Raw genomic sequence first — 25,751 nt, 5'->3', positions numbered from 1 at the left:
ACTTTTGAATTTTAGAGGTTGACAGTTTTTTTTTTTTTTATTGAAATGAAATGCTTTTAATTCGAAAAAAATTTTCTTAGTTAAATTAACTTTTTTAAAGCTAAATTAAGTGCTTTTTAAATCGACAGGAATTGTAAATAGTGTTTTTGAATGAATAGTTTTTTCTTTTTTAAGCGAATCAATTGTAAATAGGATTTTAATAGTTAGCATTGTATTTAAAATTAACTTTATCATTATCATTATCATTCTCACCGTCATTATCAATATCATTGTCTTTATCTTTATCTTTATCCTGATTATTACTATCATTATCATTATCTTTATCTTTATTATTATAATTATTATTATTCTAAACTTTATCATTATCATTATCACTGTAATTATCATTATCATGGCTTTGTTTTTATTTTTATCTTTTTCGTTATCTTTATTTTTGTCATTATCGCTTTGTTGCTATCATTATTTTTCACGAGGAGAAACGAAATGAATAGATGAATTGATGCTTGAAAAGTAATTAATTCTTGATGCCTTTACCTTGTATCTTGAACTGAAGAATGGAACAGATTTTTTTAATTCGGCCTGCAATTTTTCCATCTCAGTTTTTAACCTCTCCATGGCAAAGTTGAAAGATCCTGCTTCTCGAAGCTGGTCTGTGACGTAAGGGGGATCACAGGGAAAGTAACTGTTGAACACAAAGGACAATTATTGGATGAGGTGAGTATGAAATGAATAAATGTGATACTTTTGTGGTGTGAAGCCATTTTCCTGTGGGCACACGACTCCTAGTTTTTTGAGATAGCTTAAGAGCTCTTTGTAATTAGAGACAAGGATGATTACGAGCTGACGAGATTTTCTTAATACTAAGTAGTGAGAGTGCGTGAACCAGCGTCGTTTCTGCGGGAAACGCGGTAGCCGTCTTAATTAGAATGAAAGGCGTGTCTATATTTGCTTAAAATACCAGTTTCAGAGAGTCCCATACGGCTTCCTTTGTCCCCTTTCCGTTTTGTGAGACCTCTGTACGTAGGCTTTTGGAGTAATGACCAAAGCTTACAAATAAGCCATTTTCGATGACAATTTTAATGATCATGCTTCTTGTTTTGACAATTTCAAATAACTATAGAAGTGATTAATTACAAGAAAAAATTCAAGCCTGTAAGAGAAATAAATTCCCCATGTAAGAAAAATAAATGAAGACAACACATTATAGCCTGATTATTATTGACCACCTTACATGTGTGCTCCTGTAGTTTAAATTACCTGTGACGGAATCCGATATGCGAATCGACAGCCTTCGTCAAGAGGTCCCGAAACACTTCCCCATTTTCTCCTTTGGGTCCCAAAAACCAAGCACCAAGGGATGCCCATTGTTTTTGCCTGTCGGTCAAGTGATCCCCATTTACAAGAGCTTTTCTTTGCTGCAATTCCATCGGTACTTTCGACCAGTGCGCTTGCGATCCTCTTCTCGAAAACAGTTTTCCCCAAAGTCTAAGTATCCTTGCAAAGAGAAGAAGACGTCTTTATGTAAACTAATTAGCAAAAAGCTCTTTGTATCTGAGAATGATAACCGTGACGACTTAGATAGGAAAAAAAAGTAAATAAAGAAATAATAAACTGTACATTTGGTCATAGCACTGGTAATAATACCTGGGTAAAAATACTAAGAGCAAATCCCTCAGGAATGGGTATTTTTATTGATGCATTAATTTATCATGATTTATTTATTTTCTATTTCTCGATTGCTTTGTTCGTTAGTTTTGCATAGATTTTGACTGAAGAATAATTTCGTTTCGATGGTTATCGAAACAGGAAGTTTTTATAAAGACCCATCAATATTTTCATAAATTGCAAGTAAGTCATTCGCAAAGGGTGACTGGTTGCTGAAATAGAAGTTTTTTTTTTCCCTACGACTCCAAAAGATTTTTGCCTTCTTCTTTCCTCACCACTTACCCACTTACAATGATCGAATAAATCATATTCCTCCCTTGTGGGGCGACAATAATAGGACGTTATAGAGTGCAAATAAACTGTATCGGACCACTTGAAACACTGCTCAGTCTGTAATTTGCCAAGTCATTCAATTGAGTCAGGCGCGATAATAGGTTTGTCAAAAAATCTTCAAAATAAAGCTAAGATTCTGATACTTTCTGACCGCGCAGTTGACGTTTATTTCAAATTTCATTTGAATTGTTAATGAGGGTTGTATGGGTTTCAGTTAAGTCTTGCTCCGCTGAATAGAGCAACAATAGAAAAACCTTAATTTATATGTACATTTTCTAAGGAACGTTGATGCGTAGATTTAAAAGTAGCTTCTTTTTTACCCCATTAACATTTTGATTTCAAGGACGCTTGCTTACAGCAGCGTTTAACAATACATGTAGTTCTATAAAAGCTGTAAATATAGGTTTAATATTAATTTTTAATTTTTTAATTACGGAACAAAATGCATTACACCTCCACCTTTTATGATATATCTTGCAATTCAATCAATATCCTTAAGTTTAGATAAGTTTCGGGTACATGCTTTTCAAATTTTGTAATAAATTTAGTTATTGTCAAGCATCACTGTCATCATCTTTCTGAATCATTTCGATATGTGAAAGCTAAGGCGATGGGAAATACACTCAGAATGTTGGATATTAGTGACTACTATGAGTTATACATAATATAACTGATAACTTGAAAGATAGCTTGATTACATAATTAAGATACATAAGCTTGAAACCAAAAAATGCATTCCCGACAACCCCCCCCCCCACCCCCCCTTTACAGGCACTTTGTTCACCGTACAGTATGTTATGAAATCCGTTTTTTTAGTCCTTGTTGTTTATTTTTGAATCAAGATTAGAAATAAATTGACATTCTAGACCATCTGTGCCCTTAAATGAGACCAGAATTAAATTCACAAACTTTGTAAAAAGCTTAAAGTCATCAACAACAAAAGGTTATTTTATTTATTTATTTATTTATTAATTTATTAATTCGCAATAAGCAAAAGAAGCACAGGACAGCTTTGGGTTTTTGGGTACGTAACCCTCGTATTACAAATTTCCCACTTAGCTAACAAGTGGTCCTCAAAAAAAGTATCGAAGATAACAAGATATGCATGTTATACTTTGCAGTTTACTCTATGTTTCACATCAACTTAGAAATTGTGGTACTTTGGTTATTTATTTAATAAAAAAAATACCTGTAAGCATTATTGAAATGTACACTCGCCTCTTACCTTTTAGAGTTTTCCGAGGACCTTCTGGCTTCAAAGAAGCTTCCTTAACTTTAGTAACATTAAGTTGATGGATGAATTTATATGCATGATTGAAGGTATGGTTACTCAGCAGTTAACGTCAGTTTTACTTGGACTCAGTTTCGGGTCGCTACCATTTTCGACCCTCTTGAGATAATTTTTACTCGATATTGAACCTGTTTCTAATTATAGGAAAGAAGTTCCGGCAACCCAGAATAGAACCCGGTCTTTTGGTGTTTTAAGTCTCTACTTTATTGCTGCACTTCCACACCGATCGGCCAAATGTTAGAAATATTTAAATACATGTCATAATAAACTATCTCAGAACTCTAAATGTCACAGTTATAACTGGTGACCCTTTGTTCCTTTGCCTAACTCTTAACATAAACTCAATATGGGCTAAAACTTCCTTCTTTCTAGGAATAGTTAGAAATATGGCTTTTGCCTGTTAGGCCTGTCTGGCATTCCGCCTTAGTGAGTAAACACAATGAGACAAGGTAGACACTTGAGTGGGAATTTTCTTAATATACAAAATTACTGTATTTTGCCACCTGAAGCCTAGCTAAGTTCGCTTGAGGGGGCTGTATCGACGTCAATATTGTTTTGTTCAATTTGTATAAATGAACAATTAGTTCATGCGTCAGCGTGCGTATGTCGAGATATTGAGCACGCGGGAAGTTTGGAGAGCACGAAAGGGGCGTAAGAGTTGCGCCTCGTGCAACTCTAGCCTCTTGAGTGCTGTCCAAACTTCCCAAGTGCTCAATATCTCGACATACGCACAGCTGCAGCATGAAATAATTGTTTTATAACATTATCAAAGCGATCAATGCAGCAGTTAATTTAAAATTTTATTATTGTAGGGCGCGCTCAAAGCAGTACGCGTCAATGTTTACGTGACTATGTTTTTTTTTCACAGTTAATTAAGCTTATGTTTTTATCCTGAAACTGAGAGGAAGTCTACTCTAAAATGATTGTAAAATCCATATTTAGGTGCCGGAAAACTATTAATTCACCGAAAAAATGTTATTGAGAGAAAACAACATTGCAAAGAACGAGCTCACGCCATAGTCCGCACTGCTCGCGGAGATGACAACAACAACTTTACAACAACACTCACCTCCTTTCCTTACTATCGTTTAGCAAATTCAAACGTTTGCTCTTATATTTCCTTATAAAACACATGGTAAACGCTTCATCGTGTACTTCTGAGTGCACTCAGGAGACTCAGGATTGCTAAGCTCACATTAACAACTCGAGGAATTACGAATAGTTTATTGACCTCATCAGCGTGCTCAATAGGAATATGAAGCACGCTCGCGCTATTGAATTTGATTAGGCGAATTTTCTAGCTATGTTATAATGCCATACTGCGTGTCTGTGTTCGCAACGGAACTTAAGAATTGCTTAATGGCAAAATCACAACGTCGTAACGAAAGCTGGGAATTTCGACTTCAATCCCATGCTTGAGTAAAAGGTCATCCTCGCTTCCAGTCCTACTCTGTCTGAAAGACCATCAAGCTGCACTACCTGTAGAAAACGAAAAAAAAAAAAGGGAAAACAAGGAATTTTTATTGTCTGCATGTCCAATCTGTTATTCGCGAAATCTTAAAATGATGATGATGATGATGAGGATAATGATAATAATAATAATAATGAAAATGACTGAATGATAATGAGTTGGTATGAGTTCCTTAGCCGACGAGCACCATTACCTCAAAAAAGTCGGGGCTTTTGGTAGGGATGTGAAACAAAAATACTTTTTTTCCTGTCACCGTATAGTACATAAAGTAGGAACTCACTGTGCTCAGGGAATTCGTGCTTGTCAAAATGCTCGTAACGAAGAACGTCGATGATCTTCGTCTAGTACTTCATTAGCCATTGTATACCAGTTAACATGAACATCAAGGCGCTCCGTTCGACTTGAAAGAAAATGCACGAGGTCTTCCTTTATAACCAGGAGAGAATAATCTACTATTCCTTACAATTATAATCTAGATTATTCTCTGTTGTTTATAACTAAAGGCTCGTGGTCGGCGAATTAGGCTAGCTGCTAACTTTTACCCACACTAGTCTTTTTCAAAAGTAGGTTGAGTTTGATCGTCCGGGTGAACGTAGTCCTGAAAAGCACTGTTGTTGTCGACAGTGACTGCCGTTTTAGCAACCTGTGCGGTAGTCATCTTCAGAGTCAAAGGGAGTTGTATCACGTCAGTCGATGGTATTATACTCTCGTTATCGATCTGATTGGTCAATTACGTCGCGATGTTGTTGGTCGTCTGTCAGTTAAGCCGTGATATTATTGGCTTTGAAGACTCGTAATCAGTAATTGGTGCGTTTCGATCCCTCTGTTGTCACAGTTAAACAGTCGTCTATTGTGAAAGGTTTGAACCCAGGAGTCATTTCAAAAGGTTGAGTTTGATCGTCCGGGTGAACGTAGTCCTGAATCGGACTGTTGTTGTTGACAGTTACTGACGTTTCGACAACCTGTGCGGTAGTCATCTTCAGAGTCAAAGTGAGTTGTATCACGTCAGTTGATGGTATTATACCCTGGTTATTGATCTGATTGGTCAATTATGTCGCGATGTTATTGGTCGTCTGTCAGTTAAGCCGTGGTTTTATTGGCTATGAAGACTCGTAATTAATAAGCGATATTGGTGCGTTTCGATCCGCCTATTGTCACAGTTAAACAGTCGTCTATTGTTAATCAAATTGTCAGTTCTCCAGTTGTTCTCTCGTAGTTAGTTTTGCTTGTTCTCGTCAATAAGTCGTTTGTACGGCGCTGATAACTGTTGGCTACGATTCAGTGGCGTTTGTTCTAAGTTAGTAAACTAGCTTTCTAAAGTAAGACGTTGATAGTAGTCTGTAGAATACGTTATACATGTCGCAGAGTCCCAGTCAATTTGATGCTTTGTCTTTAAATGTCGTCTATTGTTAGTCAAATTCAGTTCTCCAGTCATCAGAGGCACCCAACGACAATTTTCGGAAAAATATCTGTTCCGAAGACGATTTGAGATCTAGAATTTTCGGAACATTTGTTGTAAAATTTCTTGCTTCCATGCCTCTCCTATGATTTTCGAACAAATAAAAAATGGTATACTTGCCCATTTTTAACTAATTTTTTCCCTAAAAAGTTCACCTAGAATTTTCGGGAGCCTATTCTCTGGCTAAAATTTTCGAAAAGGTAAGTTTTGATCCCTATAATTTTCGGATCACTAGACTTTCAGCTAGGAAATCCGAACAGATGAAAAGTTTTTAGGGGATAAAAATATGCCTATGTCTACCGTTTAAATTAAAATACATTTAATAATGCCATGTTTAAGTGGTTTTGAACTATATTCTCGTTGGGTGCCTCTGAGTCATTCTCTCGTAGTTATTTTTGCTTGATCTCGTCAACAAGCCATTTGTACGGCGCTGGTAACTGTTGGCTACGATTCAGTGGCGTTTGTTCTAAGTTAGTAAACCAGCTTTCTAAAGTAAGACGTTGATAGTAGTCTGTAGAATACGTTGTACATGTCGCAGAGTCCCAATCAATTTGATGTTTCGTCTTTAAATGGTGCTCAGCAATGTGATTGTTGACGTCACCATTCCTCGTCTCTCGTTTGTGTTCGGTCAGTCTCATGCTAAGGTTTCTGCCGGTCTCACCAATGTAAGCGGGTGTGGGTAATTGAGAATTGATTTCGAAGTTTTAGCTAAGGTAATATCCTGCTGATAAAAGGTGAAGGCGTTGGATAATTGAAGGAACAACAATTGTTGATATCCTGTCCCTTTTCAAAAGTCACGATTACAACTGATTTACATTTTTGCTGTAGCTTTTTTGTAAATGAAGGATTTCAGAAAGTGGATCAATTGAACTCTCTTCAATAGTGCCCATCACAGCCACAACAGCGACAATAGGAATTTTATCTTCCAGATGTTTGTCCAGGATGTCCTTCAGCACTTACAATAACAGATGAAGCATTTATATAATAATAATTAGAATAACATCTATATAACATGTTACGTGAATGTGGAGATATTATCAACTTACTTAAATCTGAGAAAATAAGGAAATTATAGCTGAACTATTTTTTGAACATTTTTCTGAAGATTCTAGAAATAGTCACTGCAGCTGAAAGGACATGATCATCCGTTGTACACTTTCTTTGTTTATTTAAAAATGGTTCGCTGAAAACTTCACCAAAAAATAACATTGTTCAAAACTTTAAGATGAGTTAAAATTTGTAACGTTCTTTGAGGCTTTCACCTCTCTGATCCATTCGCTCCACGATGACCTTATTTTCCTGAAGAGGTTGGTGGGATCTTTATTTGTAATGTTGGTTTGAAGTTAATCTAATCACTTGCTTGAACTGTCATAAGCGTTAGGTTTTTAAAAACAGGTCTTACCAAAATTGACATGAACAGGTAGTTTGTGATAGAAAAACCTATACATAGAGTCTCTCTTTTGACTTACCACTTGAACTCATTCGTGATTCATCATGATCATCAACAGCAACTGCAACAAGATTATTTTTTCCCAACCATAGTACAGTTACTGCCTTTGTGGAGGAAATAAGCGCTGTGCTAGGCACCACAACACAGGTTTTCTCAATTAGAGGATGTCGTCGAGCAAATTCTGGCGCTCCAATGGATTCGTAAAGGTAGTCTGACATAACATCCATGAATGCTCCGTGTTCCAATCCAGTTTGCATCTCAATATCATCAGGCATACTGAGAGTAGAAGAAGTGTCGAGACTGAGTAGTTCCCATCCAGAACCACTAGTTAGTTCTCCCATCTTACCTATTTTGGGGAAGAAAACCTTAAAGTTGGAAAACAAGTATAGAAATTCATCATCATCATCATCATCATCATCATCATCATCATCGTCATTGTCATTGCCATCACCATGACCCTCATCCTCATCCTCATCCTCATCCTCATCCTCATCCTCATCCTCATCATCATCATCATTATCATCATCATCATCACAATATCATCAGATCATCATCATTTTTATTGTAAGAGCTCCTTTACGTTCTGAGGGTAGCTGTTGCTGTTCACTTTATATAAGAAGGCAGATGCAATTTAGTCTTAAGTTTCCAATTTCCTTGTGCCAAGAAACAAATGCGGCTTTATCTCGGCTAAATGTCCAAATTCCGATAATTTCTTTTTCAAAATTCCAAGGGTTCACACTACTACTAACAATAAAACATTCTCCTGATATATTGGTTATGTTATACTATTCCGCCCGTCAACAGTGTCAATAGCCAAACACGCTTCATTGGCAATTTATCTCTGTCAATCTTTGTATACATGCATGCGGGTCTGTTTGCAACCGGAAGTTCAACTATAGCAACTTGTGAACGGTTTTTAAACTTTGTTTCAGGTAAACATTATTATATTTCATTGCATGCATGAACTGATTGATTATGAGCAAGACTTACTTATGTCTTCTACTACTGATGAGAAATTCGAAATAAGCACATACAATGTACTTTATAATCCTTGGCAGCAGCTAGCTTCTCCTCCTTCTTCAAGGCTCTCTGCAGTGCCAGAGGAAAGAATTTGACATTTCGTGCTGCCCAAATTGCTTCAATATTTCCAATGGATCCTCCAGTAGCCAAATGTCCCATGCTTTTGTCTTTATCGTATCCCATCATTACGCAAAGGTTGGTCCCAATCTCCAGCCCAAATAAAGTCGTGACGGTTGGTACCTCCGCAGTGCATGTTATTCTGATTGTAAAGCAGGACGCAGATGTAGCCAAGGTTGGCAGGCATCGCGATATCCCAGTTGAAATGTCCCTATTTGTGAAGTAAATAAGACACGCGTGGGTGATTAGGCATTAAAATAAGTTAACACAAGTACAATCAAACCTCATGTGTACAACGGTCACCCTTGGGAAATAGCAAGGTGACCTCTATATACAGTTCAACTTTGCAGAACATATAAGACAACTGAAATTTTGGGAAGTTGTCCGGAGACCGTATAATTTTTTGCAACTTATAAATGCTGTTTACATCCTTCTTTGAGGTAGAGCCAAAAAAGTCGAAATTTAACCGCTTTTACATGAGCTAAGGGAAATTTTTCAAGGGGAAAATGCTTGAAAATATCAAGTTTTACCAATTTAGTAATCAAGGCTTACCATGCATAGATAAAAACTTCACGTCTTAAAATTACCAATTAATTACCAATAATAATAGTAACTAAATCTCAGGAGAAAATTATCTTCACCTGCTTACAGCCAATTTGTTGTATTGTAAAGTTAGGCAATAAATCGTAATTTTATCGTAGTTTCTGTTGGTGTTTCTTGCTTTGATATCAATAGTGTTTTGCAGTTTGTAAAATATAAAGAAGAGAGCCTTCGAACTAATCAATTTATTTCATTCATTATCCTCTTTCTAGCTAAAGCTGGGCAACAGGCCATGAGATAGTGTTCGCTCATTTTGCTCCTGGAGTTTGATTGTCTAGGATGGATTAAGTATTAGTAGTAAATCTTATTGGCTAGCTACTTTTGCTATCTAATTTACTGCTTAATGTCATTAGATTTTTTTAGCCTCCTGTAACAGTGCAATTGCAATTCAAGAAGCAAGCTTGTAATCGAAAAGTATCAATTGTGTCGCCCAAATTTAAAATGTGTAATAATTAAAGGCTGTTGAGAACCAATCACATTCGGGCATTTTGTTGCTGACTCGACTGAGGAAGGCTTCATCAATTCTGAAGACTCGTGATAAACCCTATTACCTTTTATTATATGGCTGAGTCTGTTTTCACCATGCGATTGGTCAATTTGCGGTCCGTAACTTGCTATTCGGACCAAAATTTCAAAGAAAATGCTCATTTGGGAGCTCTAAATCCCCTTACCTCGAAAAAAAAAAAGGTTGAAATCAAGTTACAAGACGTCTATCAACCTTGAGAACTTAGATTTTAACTTTGTCCTTCAACATTTTAAACTGTGTTTATTTGTGAACGAAGGCGATGAAGAAAATAACTCCTTTGTCATTTCCAGTGTTTTTCCAAAGACCAACGAAAGAAAGATAGAAGCGACTCCGAGCCAGACACAATGTCCAGTTTTCAAAAGACTCCAGCGTCACATTGGCGAGTGAATACTTACAGTGCCCTTAGTTTTGACCGAATATACTTAAAAATATGTCTGTAAACCCTGAGGACTCTGCCTCGTACCCAGACGTCTCTCTTTTGATGAAAATGTGCGCGCAAAGGAAGGCGGGAAGGAGACAACGGGCGAGACGTCTGGATGGGAGATCTTGTTTTCAAGATGGAGGCAAGAGCTATGGCGGACGAATATGCACTTTTTAAAATAAGTTCAGCCCTGTTCATTTTGCAAATTTTGCGCAAATCATTGCCTATCCACGTCGTGTGTATGAAGAGGAAGCTGTTTTCACCCCACACATTGGACTCAAGCATCATAATGTTTACTACCGAACTACATAATAGGGCCATTTATACGAGGAAAAATAAGACGCGTCTTACATAAGACGCGTCTTAAATAAGACGCGAACTTTCCGTATAAACGGCACATTTCGTCTAAAATAAGACGCGGCTTAGCTAAGACGCGTCTTATTAGATAAGACATGCTGGTATAAATGGTACTGTTCTCGTCTTATTTAAGACGCGTCTTGTGTAAGACGCGTCTTATTTTTCCTCGTATAAATGGCCCTACTGTTTACTACCGAACTTTAAATCGAAAAACTACTAGCCGCGGTCGGGACGGTACTGCCTTTACTTTAATGAAACTGCCGCACGCCAAGGTAACAGCCGGTCAGGAAAATTAGTAAGTTAGTAAGTTAGTAGTCGTTTCTGTTAAGGTCCCGAGTGATGAAACGATCTCTTCTGTCGAAGTGAAGAATGGCGAGCTGAGAATTGTTGCAAAAGCCAAATGAAGCCAAATATTTTGTAAAGCTTTAAAATACTACTCGCTGCACGCTGTATCTTGAGTACTCGAAAAGGCAACAAACCAGTCTAGTCTCAAGACCTCTAAGTTATGTTATTAAATAGATGATAAAATATTTTTTAAATCTGTTAAATTTTTGTCTCAGGATTTCGCATTGTGTATCATTTGCTCGAAAATGTAAGCTTATGTACAGGAAAAACAGCCACAAAGCTAGGTCTAAGTTTTTTGTACTTGTAGTTTTTTATTGTTCGATTACCTCACTGGGTACTAGACTTGTCACTGAATGCACAGCCCGCGGTGTAAATAAATTCTACTTACTTTTTATTTACATACCTCATTTTATGATGAAGCTGTGTCGAATGTGCAGCAAATACTTATTGTCTGTACTGTTTTTTATTTGTTTTTGTGATATTACACAGTAGACCAATTGGGTTTTGCCATGCTCTTTTATAACTCATCATTTGTGTCTTAATAAATAAATTATTGGTAACTTTGGTTTTGATTTGATAGACAATTTTGTTACCCTGATTGAAGAGGGTGATGTAGTTGATGAGATACCATCGTAACTACCATTTGGCCGGACAGGAGACGTTATCGTAGACACCTTTTTTAAAAAAATAATTGTGTTTGAATATTTCAAATTTCATGGCAAACAAGATGCTGTGAATGCCATTTTAGAGAATGATGATTGCATTATCCCAGTGCCAACTGGTGGTAGGAAAGACTGAGTATTAAGAAGTTCTTGGGATCATTCTACCCAGATTCAACATTGTTGTTCCCATGATTGCTCATACATGGTTCCTTTCTTGGCTAACCTGTGGTAGCATAAAATTCCCCTCAAAAGTCTTTTGAAGGGGTAGTTTTTGACCTGCTTTGGAGTTGCAGAGGAATACAAGATCACCTAATAATTATCAATGGACACAGAATTACCTTGAAATGCAAAAAACGTTAAGATAAGGATAGATGGTTCTGCATAACTACTAACCCCCAACCCCCTTCCTAGAAATTTTAACTACAAAATTATAATCAAGATTCAAGCATTGAATGCAAAGAACAGTAAAAACAGGCCCGTGGACAAACTGGAAGAATATGCTGTAAAAAACACTACACTACACTATTAGTAGGCTAGTGTCAGGTCTATTAACAGTGTCAAGCAATGAAAAATGCCAGCTGTTTTATGTACGGACCAGAAGCTCAGCCATGCAAAACCCTCACCCCTTTCCATTGCTTCCACCTCACCCAGAGAAATAGAAAATATTGCTCCTATTCCTTAAAATAGTGTCACTGGACATTGAATTGATGTATGTTTTATGAACTTCTACCAAGATTATTGAACTAAGATGTGGTCAGGTCATTGAACTATGGTCAGCAAAAGAGAAAACCTGTACCTGCACCCCTAATCCAACTTAAACTTGATCTAGCTGTCTTGCCCAAAGTAATGTATTTACATTAGGCGGAGCTAAACGTAGTGGCAGTGACAGAGAATGTAAATACTTTCCTATTGGTATGAACGCACGTGAGCCGCTATGGCGCTAATTGACTCTATTGTTATGAGGTATATAAGGTTTTGTCAGTTCTAATGTATTCATCTTAGCTCTCGAACTAGCAACTTTTAAAATGCCGTCCGATGGTGATCTCGCGCGAAGCATTTCCGAGCTCAAATATAAAAGACGAGTTTCGTTCTGTTTTCAATCTTCTTTAAAGAGAGAACTTGCACAAGGACACGACGCTGCGCTGGAGAAGCTCAAGACAGCTACTGCCAGTGTTCCGTAATTTAAAAAGAAAGGCAACGAGAAGCATTTCTTACCTAATTCTGAAGTTCTCGAACACGTCCAGTCTGCTTCGACCGCCCTAGGCGTCTTCGCCTCAAGCTGAAAAGACCTCGGGAGCCGCTTAAAGGAAGGTTCTATTTTTCGAACCCGTTCGGTGCTGTCAATTGGCCTAAGGCTCACCGTGGTTCGCGTGTTGGCAGTTGCTTTGCTTGTGGCAGTTTCGGCCATTTCAGGAATTAGTTGCCCGTCCTACAGGCGCAGTTTTCAGCTAGCCAACCTGGGAAACGTTTACGTGATGGACTGGGATGTTGGTGCACCCGTCGAGGACACAGATAAGTTAAGGAACTTTGTTGAAGATGATTTTGACTTTTTTGAATATGAACAGGGTCGTAGTTCTACTATCGTTGTAGCCGGTAGGCTAAATCCCATATTCAGTTTTGGCGTTCTATAGGCGCCAGTCAATATATTCTGGACATTATCGAGCATGGTTATCGTATTCCTTTCCACTCTACACCCCCTGTTAATGAGTCAGATTTGGCGCATTCTGATTTTGTTAACGAAGCTATTTCCGAATTGTTTCTTGGTTACCAATCGCATTTTTGAATCGGAGGTCCTGCCCCATAACCTCAACCCACTTTCCGTTTCTCTTCAGTCATCTGGGAAGAAGAGGTTGATCTTGGACCTTAGTTTTGTGAATAAGCATGTCTGGAAGCATAAAGTCAAGTTTGAGGATCTTTAGGTTGCTCTGAATTATTTTGACAAGGGTCATTTCATGTTTTCATTATCATCAGTTATCATCATGTGCTTATCTTCCCGCCCCACCAGAAATTTTTGGGTTTTTCCTGGTTTTATCAGGGTAAGGTCCGTTATTCTTGTTTTTAGGGTCCTGCCCTTAGTCCTCTGTTCGGCCCCTTTTGTTTTCACAAGATTTTTAGGCCTCTCGTTGCCTACTGGAGGCGGGATAGTATTCACATTGTTGTTTATCTTGATGATGGTTTAGGGGAGGGGCCTTCATTTCAGGTTGCTTTAGCCCATTCCACCTGGGTTAAGACTGATTTGGTTCGTTCTGGCTTTGTACCCAACCTCGATAAATCTGTTTGGGTTCCTACATCGAGTCCTTTATTGGTTGGGCTTCACCATTGATCTTTTTCAGGGTTTGCTTTTGTTCGATCCGGGGATAAAGCTCAAGCGGGTTGTTTCTGATATTGATTCCCTTTTAGAGGCTAATTGTTGCACCGCCAGGGAACTGTCCGCTCTTGCTGGTCATATTAATTCGTTTAAAATAGCTGTAGGTAATGTTACTACATTGATGACAAAGTGTATTCATATGTCCATCGTCCTTCAGCCTAGTTGGGACTCTAGGTTTCCTTTGTCCGATTCTGTCAAGAAGAGCTTTTTTTCTGGAAAGACAACGTTCGGTGTTTGAATGGGAGGCCCATTGGGCGTCACTTTTCATGTTCTCGTTCCATTGTTTATTCAGATGCTGGTGACCTAGGGGTTGGCGGTGTTGTTAAAGACCACAAGGGTGTTATTTATCATCTTCCGTGGACTGCTATGTAATGTTTCGCAGCTCCACGTGGCGTGAGCTTAAGGCAGTCTATACTTGTCTCTCTAGTTTTTCCGTAGTTTTGTCAAGGTGCGCGGTTCAATGGTTTAAGGATAACCGCAACATTCCGTCCATTATTTGCAACGGGAGTATGAATCGGGATTTGCACGAAATTTCCCTCTCTGTTTTTCAGCTAGTTTTGCGATATGGTATTGACTTACAGGTGGACTGGATTCCTAGGTCTCTCAATGAGCACGCGCTGATACTATCAGTAGGATCGTTGATTTTGATGACTGGGTTGTTTCGTTTGAATTTTTCCGCCTTGTAGACAACATGTGGGGTCTACATTCCGTGGATCGTTTTGCCCATTCCCATATATATAACCGCAAACCACCCAGATTCTTTTCTCGTTTCTAGAATCCTGACTCGGAGGGGGTAGATGCCTTTTGTTTTAACTGCATGGGCGGGGGAGAATAACTGGCTCGTACCCCCAGTGTCCCTTGTTCCCCGGGTTATTGGGCATTTGTTTCTATTTAGGTCCATGGGCACTCTTATTGTCCCTAAGTGGGTCTCAGCTCCATTTTGGCCCATGCTCTTTGGTCCCCATTCCCCCTTTTCCGTTTTCGTTAAAGAGACCATTGTTTATACCGATGTTTCTAATTTTTTTTTTCCGGGCTCTACAGAGTCTATTTTTGATGGCCCTAATTTAAGTCTTGTGTATTAGCCGTCCGTTTGTCGGCTTGTTAGATTTGTGCTTTTAGGCTTAGTTTCTTTTCGCGGTTGTTTAGCCTATATTAAAGTGTGGTTTATTATTTTTGAGTGATTTGTTCTGTTTTTTCTTTTGCCTCGGTGGCATTTGTGCGGGTCTCGGTGACCTTGTCTGTACCTTCACTGATCCCGACGGGTCGTACCGTTACATTTTTGCGTGACCTCGGTCAGTTTTGAATCCATGGTCGCGTGCGCCTCGGTGGCCACTCTCTTGTTATCTTATGTACCTGTGTGATAGTTGTATGTTTTTCATTACATATTACGCACGTTTCCTTTTTCCGCTCCTTTTTTTTTTTTTTTTTTTTTTTCTCGTGCATCTTTTTCCTTTTTTAAGTCCTTATGTTGAAGCCATTTGGTCTTTTATTTCTTCTGTATTTTCAGATGTTTTCGCTAGCCCTATGTGGGCTGAGCTTAACGATGTCAAAGCTCCTTCCCTAGGCTGCTTAGCAGGAAAGCTATCAGAGATAGTCTTTGGTTCCAGGGCAGATTCCAGTACTCTCACCTGCTTCAACGGTTTTAAGCGATGGCGTGGTTGGTTCAACAGATTTCCCGAGGTCGCAGTGCTGCCTGCTACTCCGGCTTATGTTTCTTTATACCTGCTCAGTGCTCTCCAGGCTTCTAGTTCTCCGGCGCCGGTCCAGAATGCCTTCTATAGCATCTGCTGGGCTCATGATGTTGCTGGTTTCGACTCTCTTACCAATCACTTCCCCAGAAGGTCGTGGAGTCCGCTAAGAGAAGGCTATTACACCTTACTTCCAAAAAGCTTCCCATTACACCCGAGATTTTACAAAAGTTTTTTCAGAGTCTCGATGGATCTTTGGTGGACACGAGATTCACGGCTATGGCGTTACTGGCCTTTGCGGGGTTCTTAAGATTCGACGAATTGGATAATCTGAAACTTAAAGATTTAGCTCTGCATGACACTCATTTTGAACTTTTTATTGAAAGCAGTAAAACTGACCAATTTCGCGAGGGCGCTATTGTCCGCATTGTCAAGTCTGGCACGGATCTTTGCCCCTGGGATAATTTAGAGAAGTATTTATCGAAAGCTAAACTCACGTTACCGACATCTTCCCAAGGTGGAGACGACTATTTGTTCGGAAATGTTCAAACCAAGCCTGGCTCTCGGTCCATCCGCCTAGGCTCCAAATCGTCTTATACAAGATGTAGAGAAATTTTATTGAAGAAGATTGCAGATGTAGGCCTAGATCCTAAGTCTTTCTCTTGGCACAACTTCAGAAGTGGCGGTGCATCTGCCGCCGCTAATGGTGGTATCTCTGATAGAATGTTTAAGCGCCTTGGTAGATGGCGTTCGGAAAACGCTAAGGATGGCTACGTTGCAGACTCGTTAGAGAGCCGATTAGCGGTCTCTATGTCTCTTGGACTGTAATTGTTTCCCGTTCTTTGTTTTCTCAGCCGCTCCATAGTTCGAGCTACACACCCATTCCCGTCTCTTAGTCGTGAATATAAACAGGAAATGTATTTACATTCGGCGGAGCTAAACGTAGTGGCAGTGACAGAGAATGTAAATACTTTCCTATTGGTATGAACGCACGTGAGCCGCTATGGCGCTAATTGACTCTATTGTTATGAGGTATATAAGGTTTTGTCAGTTCTAATGTATTCATCTCAGCTCTCGAACTAGCAACTTTTATTTTTATATCTTACTTTATTCATCTATCGATTGATTTTTTACCTTTAACCCCCAGAGGTTGTGCGACCGCATCGGTTGGGGAATACGTTCCCAATTTTTTCCCATTGGGTTTTTGGGGTTTTCGTATCAGGCGGCGCACGTGAATAGTTTAGCCTGAGTACATTACTTAGGAATATTTGTATACCATTCTTTAGTTATGATGTTGATGTTTGTATGTTATTTGGACGGCATTAAACACTCGGGCTCCATAGTTCGAGCTGCACACCCATTCCCGTCTCTTAGTCGTGAATATAAATAGGAAATAAAATACTTTGCTCCTATAATTCCTTGATTTTGGACAACGGAAATTGGGTTGATGTGTGTTTTTTGAACTAATACTGTGATAAAAGCATGTGTACAGTTGCCCCTTCCCCTCAGAAAAAATTTCTGTACATGGCCTACTGAGATTATTGAACGGGCATGTTGTCATTGAACTGACTTCTGTTAAAAAAGGGTTAGGCCCTTTCCCCTTCTTTTACATTTGTGGGTCCCAATAAAGTTACATTGAGACTACAGACCTGGAGTTTGAATGAGATGTAGTAGTGTGGTCATTGAATCATTGCGTTTTAACTGAACTACATACTTTATTCAACCTTTATTCAAACAGTTTTAGTCTTGCAATAGGGGTACCATCATGCCAGACATCTAGCTAAATAAAATTAGTAGTGTAACAATTAATCAAATCGCTTGATTAATCGTGATTATGCCCGTTCAGTTCAATTCAGGATTCTTTGCTTCCGCATTTCGATTTTGGTTCAATTTTTGCACAGCTTTTCCAGGGTGCCCTCAGTGAGTTATTATAGTCTAAAATAAGAATCCAGAACTCTCTAATGACTGTTTTTGATTGACGAGCAAAGACGATAGCAGTTCGTGAGTCATTTTGAGTTGCCTGGCAAAAATGCTGTCCTTCAACCTCCCCTTGGGAATTTTCAAATAAGGCAATTAACCATGTGCAACACACTCTTTGTAAGGTTCTCAAACATGGCGACGAACCAAGCGACTGTGATTCCTCCTGTCTCTGTTACTATTGTTATATTGAGGGTTTAGGATTGTATGCTGTTTACATTGCGCGTTATGGAATAAAGGAATTAAGAAACATATAGGAATTAAGAAACATATACGTAATCGAATCCAAATCCAAAGGCAATAATCGAAATCGAGTCGAATTGCAAGGAATATGAATATTTACACCCATAAATAAAATGAAATAAAGTTAAAACTAATGAAAGCAATAACAAAATCTCTTACAAAAGATAAAATTGATAAACATATTTTAGCATTAATTATTGTACAATATATAGAGGATATTACATGGCTGCGCGGAGAAACAAAATTTCTCCTCGAGTGTTGAAAAATATTTCATTAGTGGGCGCAGCAAACGAGTGAAATATTTTTTCAACACGAGAAGAGAAATTTCGTATCTCCAAGCGGCCATGTAATGTTCTATTTATTATATAAACACCAATGAAATACCAAATCATTTCACTTTAACAGTTTTTTTGGTGTGAAAGACGCAATTTATTATGTAAGATAACATGTTATTTTCACATGTGAAGATATCAAGTTTTCGCGCGAAAGCTCACCTGGTACTTCATTGGTGTTTATATAATAATTAAAAATACTTTAAAAAATTAAGCTAGAAAAGACTGCCTTTATAGCTGGAGATTTTCGTTTCCCTCATCAAGATTGACAGAGGTAGTCCAAAATAATTGATTGATCACTGCTGGCACCTTCCTTCTCTTCAACCCCTTCCCTGATCCTAAAATAAAGTTCATCTCTCGAGAATCTAGGGATCTTATACCGAGAGTTAGGTAATTGTAAGCTTCAACAATTCAAGTTATGCATCTTTATTTATTTTGTCAAAAGCATCAACTGAAATATATCCATCTGTCCCTGGTTTCATGGTTAGTAACGTAGCCGACTTAAATCTTGGTGTAAGGACATTATGTGGTCTTGATAATCAACTTCTTACCTTGCACAATCTAGCTAGGCCTTGCACTTCTTTCAGTTCACAAGGTGACTTACTCGTTGTTCGGTAGCTTTGGCCTAAATGAGCGAAAAATAGAAACATAGTCGCCGGCGCTGTACTTTACTAATCCGGATTCTGCAATAAACGACAAATTAAATACTAAAATATAAGACTTACCTGATACCGTCAAGGCATCAAATATTTTGTTAGAGGTCTTCGATTCGTAATTTTTGAGCAATTCACCTGTCTACTCAAAGTTTACAATGTTTACAACAATATGCTAATAAAATTGATCGCTTCCAAGACTTAAAAAGACCAAAAATTGGGCCGAGCCAAGCCAACGACTTTTTTGCCAAAAAAACGACACAAGATCTGGCAGGCGCTTCGCCTGCTGTCTGTACCATTCCCATGGTCCCTTGCGGTTCATCACCAGTCACTCGTTTCGCGCTCGCCTCTGCCATGCGAAAAACGAAGCGCCTGAGGAGGAGGCTGCCTGAGGACTGGGATGTTGACTTTGCCTTTCCAGATTTTAACCTAGCTTTGGTTGAACGAGATCGAAGCTGATGTAGAAACTGAATCGTAACCTTTCCGTGGAAGAAAATAATTTATGGTCAGTGTTTGAAAATTTTAACGCAGATCACGCTTAAAGACGAGAATGAACTGGCAGAAATTCGAGAGGTTTTCCCAAAAAAATTAACGAGCGAATCCTTCAACAATGACAACAAACTTACCTTGAAAAGCTTCTTTGCCTTTTGCAGTGTTTTTTTTTTTCACAAGGACCAACGGAGGAAAGATGGAAACGACTTCGAGAAAGACACAGTGCCCGGTTTCCAAAATACTCCATTGTTACATTAAAGAGCTAAAACTTACATCGCTGTTAGTTTTGACCAAATAAACTTTTTCAACATGGCGAATTTGTTTTCACTTTCTCGGAAATCCTTTGTTGTGTGCTATTGTTTTCGCGAGCCAACAAAAACTTTCTTTCTTGACGCGCCTGTCAAATGATTGTCAAATCGCGCGTCCTGCACTTGTTTCCGGTCCCCAAAATTGGAAGAAGCCATATAATAAACCTCTTATTAGCCTCGTCTTTTCGGTCCGTACTATAAATTACGGATCCTCGTTTTTTTCCATCGATTTATGGCCCAAGCGTGAAAAGCGCGGGCCATAAATCGATGGAAAAAAAACTAGGTCCGTAATTTACAGTACGGGCCGAAAACTCGATTAATAAGAGGTATATATCTCGTTCTGTAAAATGGGGCGGCATTCTTCCTTTGCCTTTGTAATAACTCCAATTCGGTCTGCAGTTTATCCTTGGAAGCTTTATAGGCTTCTGCCTGGCAAAGATCATCAGTCACATATGGGAGATCACAAGGGAAAAAAAAATAGCTGAAAGATGATAAAGAACAAGAAAAGTTTGTCGACGTCGATTAAATATTTTTAAAACGGGTATGACGTCCAATATGACCCACTCTAACGAAACTGATGCCTGTGGGCAGAAGGCTGTGGCAAGCTGTAGGACCGATAAAACTGGCTGGTGCATTGTAAGAAAAAAGTACGTTAAAGTTCAAAGAGGCTTTATGGCTTTGACTTAAATTACGAACCCGGGTTTTTTAAGTAGCGGCTGCTTGTACCACTCTCGCCCAGTTGGTCACCATCAAACGGTAATAAATGTATGGAAATATAGCTGAGTGACACATTTCATCTCTTGACGTATGGTAAGATCACTCGGATCATGGTAGATCAAATGAACCGATGAATCCACTTCTGAGCAAGGATTCATCGGATCATTTGATCTATTATGATCCGAGTGATCTTGGATCAGTGATCCTGATCCGGATCATCTGAAAGGAACACACCCTTAAATATCCAATAAGGTCACGCAAAAATTAGTTAATTATTGCTTTTTAGCATGTGAATTACCACAACCGCCATGTCTGCTCGAAAGGACGACTTTCTCACCGCTGGGAATTAACTTGTAGCCAAATTTGTTGTATCGCGCTGCGTGTTTGCAAACTTTGAACGGGTTTTTCTGTTCCGTCAATCATTTGAGTGAGGGGGTGGAGTTAATGCAAATCACAGTGCAACGCACTGGCCCAGCTTGGCCTGCAAAAACGAAATTGACAATGACCCTTAACTGCTCAAGAATAGCGAAGGAAATCGCGATGATGAGTGGAATTTTTGTTGAGGGCAGGAGGCAGATATTGCATTATTCTTGCAAGAGATAAGGATAAGAAAGATCATAAACAGCTTCGAAGAAAACTAGTCGATCATTGCCCGAGACAGTGCGATCACAAACAGTGAACGTTGAAACGCAGAATGAAACAAAGTGGATCGAAAGGCACCAATCAGAAGTAAACATGTGTTTCCTGAGAGGTCCGCTAAGATGATTGACGAAACAGAAAAACCCAAAATTCCTTCGAAGTTTCCAAAAAGAGCAGCGCGATACAACGAATTTGGCTATAACTCCTATTAATGAAAAATTTGCGAAAACTTTTAATTGTTATAGACTGATCTATTGTATGATAAATTAGCACGACCCTCTCGCCACATAAGAGATAATGGGGAGTTAGGTTTATCTAAGTAGTAAAAGTGACTGTACGTCTAGTTTTCAAAGGCGGAAAACACCAGATATTGAAACAACGGTATTGCAGTTTATGTTGGAAGCAGTCCCTGACGGTACACAATCCTTTGTTTTCTGTTTACAAATTATGATACTGAATAAATAAATGTGACGTTAATTTATTCTTTAATAAGATCTGAATGACAGGAATACTTCATTGTCAGGCGGATTCCAGTTGACTCGAGAGAGGAATAAAAACAGAGCTCCCGGTGCGGTATCAGCTCGAAGGCAACAACATTGATGTCAGATATTGGAAAACATGAAACAATCTAGATGAAGGCGTTATAGTCAATTTTATCCACCTTTTAGAATGAATAAATCTTCACGTGCCCGGCAAAGGTAGGACTGTTTTTGGTGATCGTGTGCTATTGTGCGAACAATAGTGACTAATAATCTCATGCATTGAAAGCCTATTTACGTGACAAAATTATGCATAAGACGAGGTACAAAATGCATGGTTGCAAGAACAGTTCTGCATTTTGCCATAGCTCAAACTCAGGTTTGCTTTTCTTTTGCGGAGAATACATCTGTTTTGCTGGTTGCAGATTCATTATGATTTTTCCTCGATACTATGACTCCTTGTTCACGCAGTACAATGGGACAGGTGACGCCTTCTTGAATACCTTATTATAGGAAATTAACGCTCCATGAAATTAACGCGAATCGTTAAAATTCGCGTTAATTTAAGTCGCGTTAATTTTGTTGAGCGTTAATTTCCGCGACGTTAATTAAGTGCAACGTTAATTTCCGCGCTCTTAATTTCCAGTATTTTAACCCCAACTTTGAAACCTGTCCAGACATTCTTGACACCTAACTTGACATTAACTACAAGCTTCCTTTCTTTCCATTTACCCTTTATTTTTCATCTTTCACAAAAGCTAAGGCGAAGGTTTACAATATTTCGAGTTCATCTTCATCGTTTTCGCTGTCAAAAGTGATGTCAGCACAGTTTTGTTCAATTTTGGGTTTTTTTGCATCCAGTGTTGAGATAAATTTGAGGGTGTGAATGGGGTTAACCGACTAGCGACAAAGGGCAAAAAATATTACCGACGACCCACAAAACGCGAAAAAAATTACCGACTACCGACAGGAAAATTATTAACCGACTACCGACCTGGACGGACATTATCTATATGTTTTTTAAACCTTTCTAGGAAGTAACCAAATGATACCACGTCACAAGTCTTTTTACAAAAATACCACAAAACGAGGGTATTGAAATCGGTTTGCAGTGCGTATGAAAATTTCTGCAACCCGCCTAGTCCTACACATTATATGCGAGAAATGCTTAGATTAATCCTTATCCTTATCCTTGTTCTCCTTGATGTAAAGACTACGGAAACCTTCCAGCACACATTTTGCGGCTTGTCACCCACCGATTTGTCAAAAGAGTTAAAGTAAAGTTCAAAAGAAAGCTTGATGGTTGATGATGAACAGAGGCTACCACACAATTTGAAAGACAAATTGCAATCAGAAATAAATGAAACTCACAGAAACCGAAGTCCGCGCTCCTGAAACAAAACCGAGCAAGGAAGGAAAAGAAATGTTGCCTTTCGTGACCCAATACCAGCCCCTAGTGTCTACTGTAAAAGAAGCTTTAATGGAAAAGTGGAATCTCACACAAAACCAACCGCTACTTTGCTAATTTTTTAAAGAACCACCCCTTATTTCCTACAAGAAAGGAAAACCCCCAAACCAGTGGCAAAGAACATGCTTGTTAGAGCCAAACTATTAAAGGTTAACATACGGTTTCACGCCGGTATAGATGTGCAACCTGTCACCCCTTGCAGTTTTTCACCAAAAATAATTTACATATCCAAAAGGTTAGAGTGAGCGTGCCCTCCGTGTCCAATTAACCTCTCTTCATTACTTTTTATGGTGCCCTGTAATCACCGGGGAAACCAAGTTCGCATTTGCAATAAAAGCTTTGGTGAAATACACTATCATGTTACATAATGAAATTTAAGTTCAATCAAATGATGCATTTTTACAAGTTTTACATGTTTTATAGGGATCAAAGTCTTGAAACTGAGTGAAACGCACAACAAATATTAATAATTAACATGCATTTTTGCTTATTAACTGAGATTAACCGACAACCGACAAAGATTTAAAATTTTAACCGACTACCGACAAAGTAACTAAATTTTAACCGACAACCGACAAGTGGACCCCCCATTCAGACCCTCAAATTTGTTCCAGTTGTCACCACCAACTGTGTCTTAATCGCGTTAATTTCCTTTATTATGAAACTCTACCTCCTGTTTCGCGTAATTTTCTTTATTCGAAAGTCGTTTTCCATTAAATTCGCGTTAATTTAAGTCGCGTTTGTTTCCAATACCTTAATTTCATGGAGCGTTAATTTCCTATAATAAGGTAAGACGCCTAAATTTCTATATTTGAATTAATGATGAAATCTTCGGATAAATCCATATGTTTTGCAATTTTAGTTCCTACCTTAATTCAAATGTATGTAACAGTCCTTCTGCACACAGTTGAAGAGCTATGGAAACTGGAGGGTTTCCGAGTGCAGCTTGATGTAAACTAAACAGATAGCAGAAGCTTGTAGACGCGACATGTTACCATCAGACATAGACAGTATTTAATAACTTTTTTTTCTTTGTTTGCACCTTTTCACGTAATACCCTAGAGAGATGAATTTCTTTCACATTTCACTTTAATTCTTTATTCATGTGTGTATCGTATTTGATGGAGGCTTGCGACCTTGTTACCACGGTTCCTTAGACCACATGCGGTGCAGACTCTGTGGGCTTTCGTTAGACTTTACCGGAATTTACAGAATGTATGAAAATAAACAAAATACGTCTTAAATCCCATTTTTTGACCAAAATAGAAATAAAAATGACTCACCTTATGTTTTTGTTTTGTTATTTAGTGTCTTTTTGTTTCTAGAGTCATTTGGAAGCGTTTTATCAACGTTTAAGACTTTGAGTACAGTTTTACTAACACTAAGTAATAGGGGAAGGCTGGCGAGTCTGAAGTTGACCGCCCCAGCTCGAAGCTCCATACATCCCGTAAAAATGACCTTAACTCCTCGCCAAAATTGCCGTTAAAGGATCAGCCGATAATTTGTCTTTCCCTTCTATGTTTCCGAAGTCTCAGGTTTCATCATAACTGATAGCGAAGCGCTTGATTTTAAACTTTGTCCATCAGAGGTTTTCATAATTTCTTTCTCGCGATACGTACGACCGGACAACTGGACCCGTACGTAGTCAACGGTCGCTTAAAGCTTCCGTCACAGCGACAATTTGCCTCCGTCCGGGAGCGGGCACGGTGTAAAAAGGGTCAGACTGCTTTTTGTTAAACAAATTAATCTGTGATCCGGCGTCCTTGAGTTCTTAACCCTTGGACGTACACGCAGTCATAGCCCCCACCCCCCCCCCCCGAGGTCTGTGACGTCACCAATCATGGTCGCCATCTTGGCCGCCATCTTCCATTTGTTGAAGAATTAGAAATCAAGTAAAAACAAGCATTACTTTTATTCCTGAAAGAAGTTCAATAAAAATGCATTTTCACTAAAAAATGGCTTGACCAGCTGCTACTTTTGACGTCATATTTCGTAATCATATAGTAACTAACCATCACTAAACTTGTCTCAAAATGCACTCGAGGAATAAACGAACAGCTACAGAAAACTTCAGGTGCTGATGTTTTATCGTTTAGGAAAAATTCTGAAAAACCTCAGAGGTGTGGCACCCCCCCCCCCCCCCCCCCCTTGTACGTCTGTGGGCTAATTCGGTATCATCATCATCATCATCTTTATTTAAAAACACGGTAAATACATCAGGCATTAACAATTTAATATAAAGCTACAACATGTAACTATGTATACAGATTAATATTCTATAATTTAAAATATTGCTAACTATTAAGGAAAAGTAAACTAAATTAAAGCCTGTTTTACATGAATGCCGTGTCCGAATTAATTAAGAATCGTCGGAAATTAGTCAGAGATGTTGCTTGCCTAGCAGCTGAGGGTAGACTGTTCCAGAGGACTGCACCACTATAGGCAAAGCTATTTTTGTAATGGTTAGTACGCGGCAATGGTATTGCAAGCTTATTATCAGAATCGCGCAAATTGTAAGAAGTAATCACATCACTCCGTTGAATGAATTTCGAGGACAAATAATTCGGTGCGAGGCCGTTTAAGGACTTGTAGACCATCTCAACCTTTAGTTTTTGACGTCGAGTTTCTAAATTGTCCCAGCCTAATTCTTTAAATAGTTGGTTGGCGTCA

General features: G+C 38.7%; 1 protein-coding gene across 1 annotated transcript; it reads left to right on the top strand.

The window, feature by feature from the left end:
* The first annotated feature begins 16,052 nt into the window (after window positions 1–16,052).
* Window positions 16,053–16,601, top strand: LOC140948953 (uncharacterized). The gene has a single exon (XM_073398208.1). It carries the CDS (start codon window positions 16,053–16,055, stop codon window positions 16,599–16,601), a length of 549 nt encoding a protein of 182 aa, XP_073254309.1.
* The last annotated feature ends 9,150 nt before the right edge of the window (window positions 16,602–25,751 follow it).

Source organism: Porites lutea, chromosome 9, assembly GCF_958299795.1.
Source record: "Porites lutea chromosome 9, jaPorLute2.1, whole genome shotgun sequence".
NCBI lineage: Eukaryota > Metazoa > Cnidaria > Anthozoa > Scleractinia > Poritidae > Porites > Porites lutea.
Note: the sequence above shows the minus strand (reverse complement) of the source record. Positions and strands in the feature narration are given on the sequence as shown.

Bases quoted from the DNA above. Each gene is read 5' to 3' on its own strand.
- LOC140948953 (XM_073398208.1), top strand. From the start codon at position 16,053: ATGGCGTTACTGGCCTTTGCGGGGTTCTTAAGATTCGACGAATTGGAT.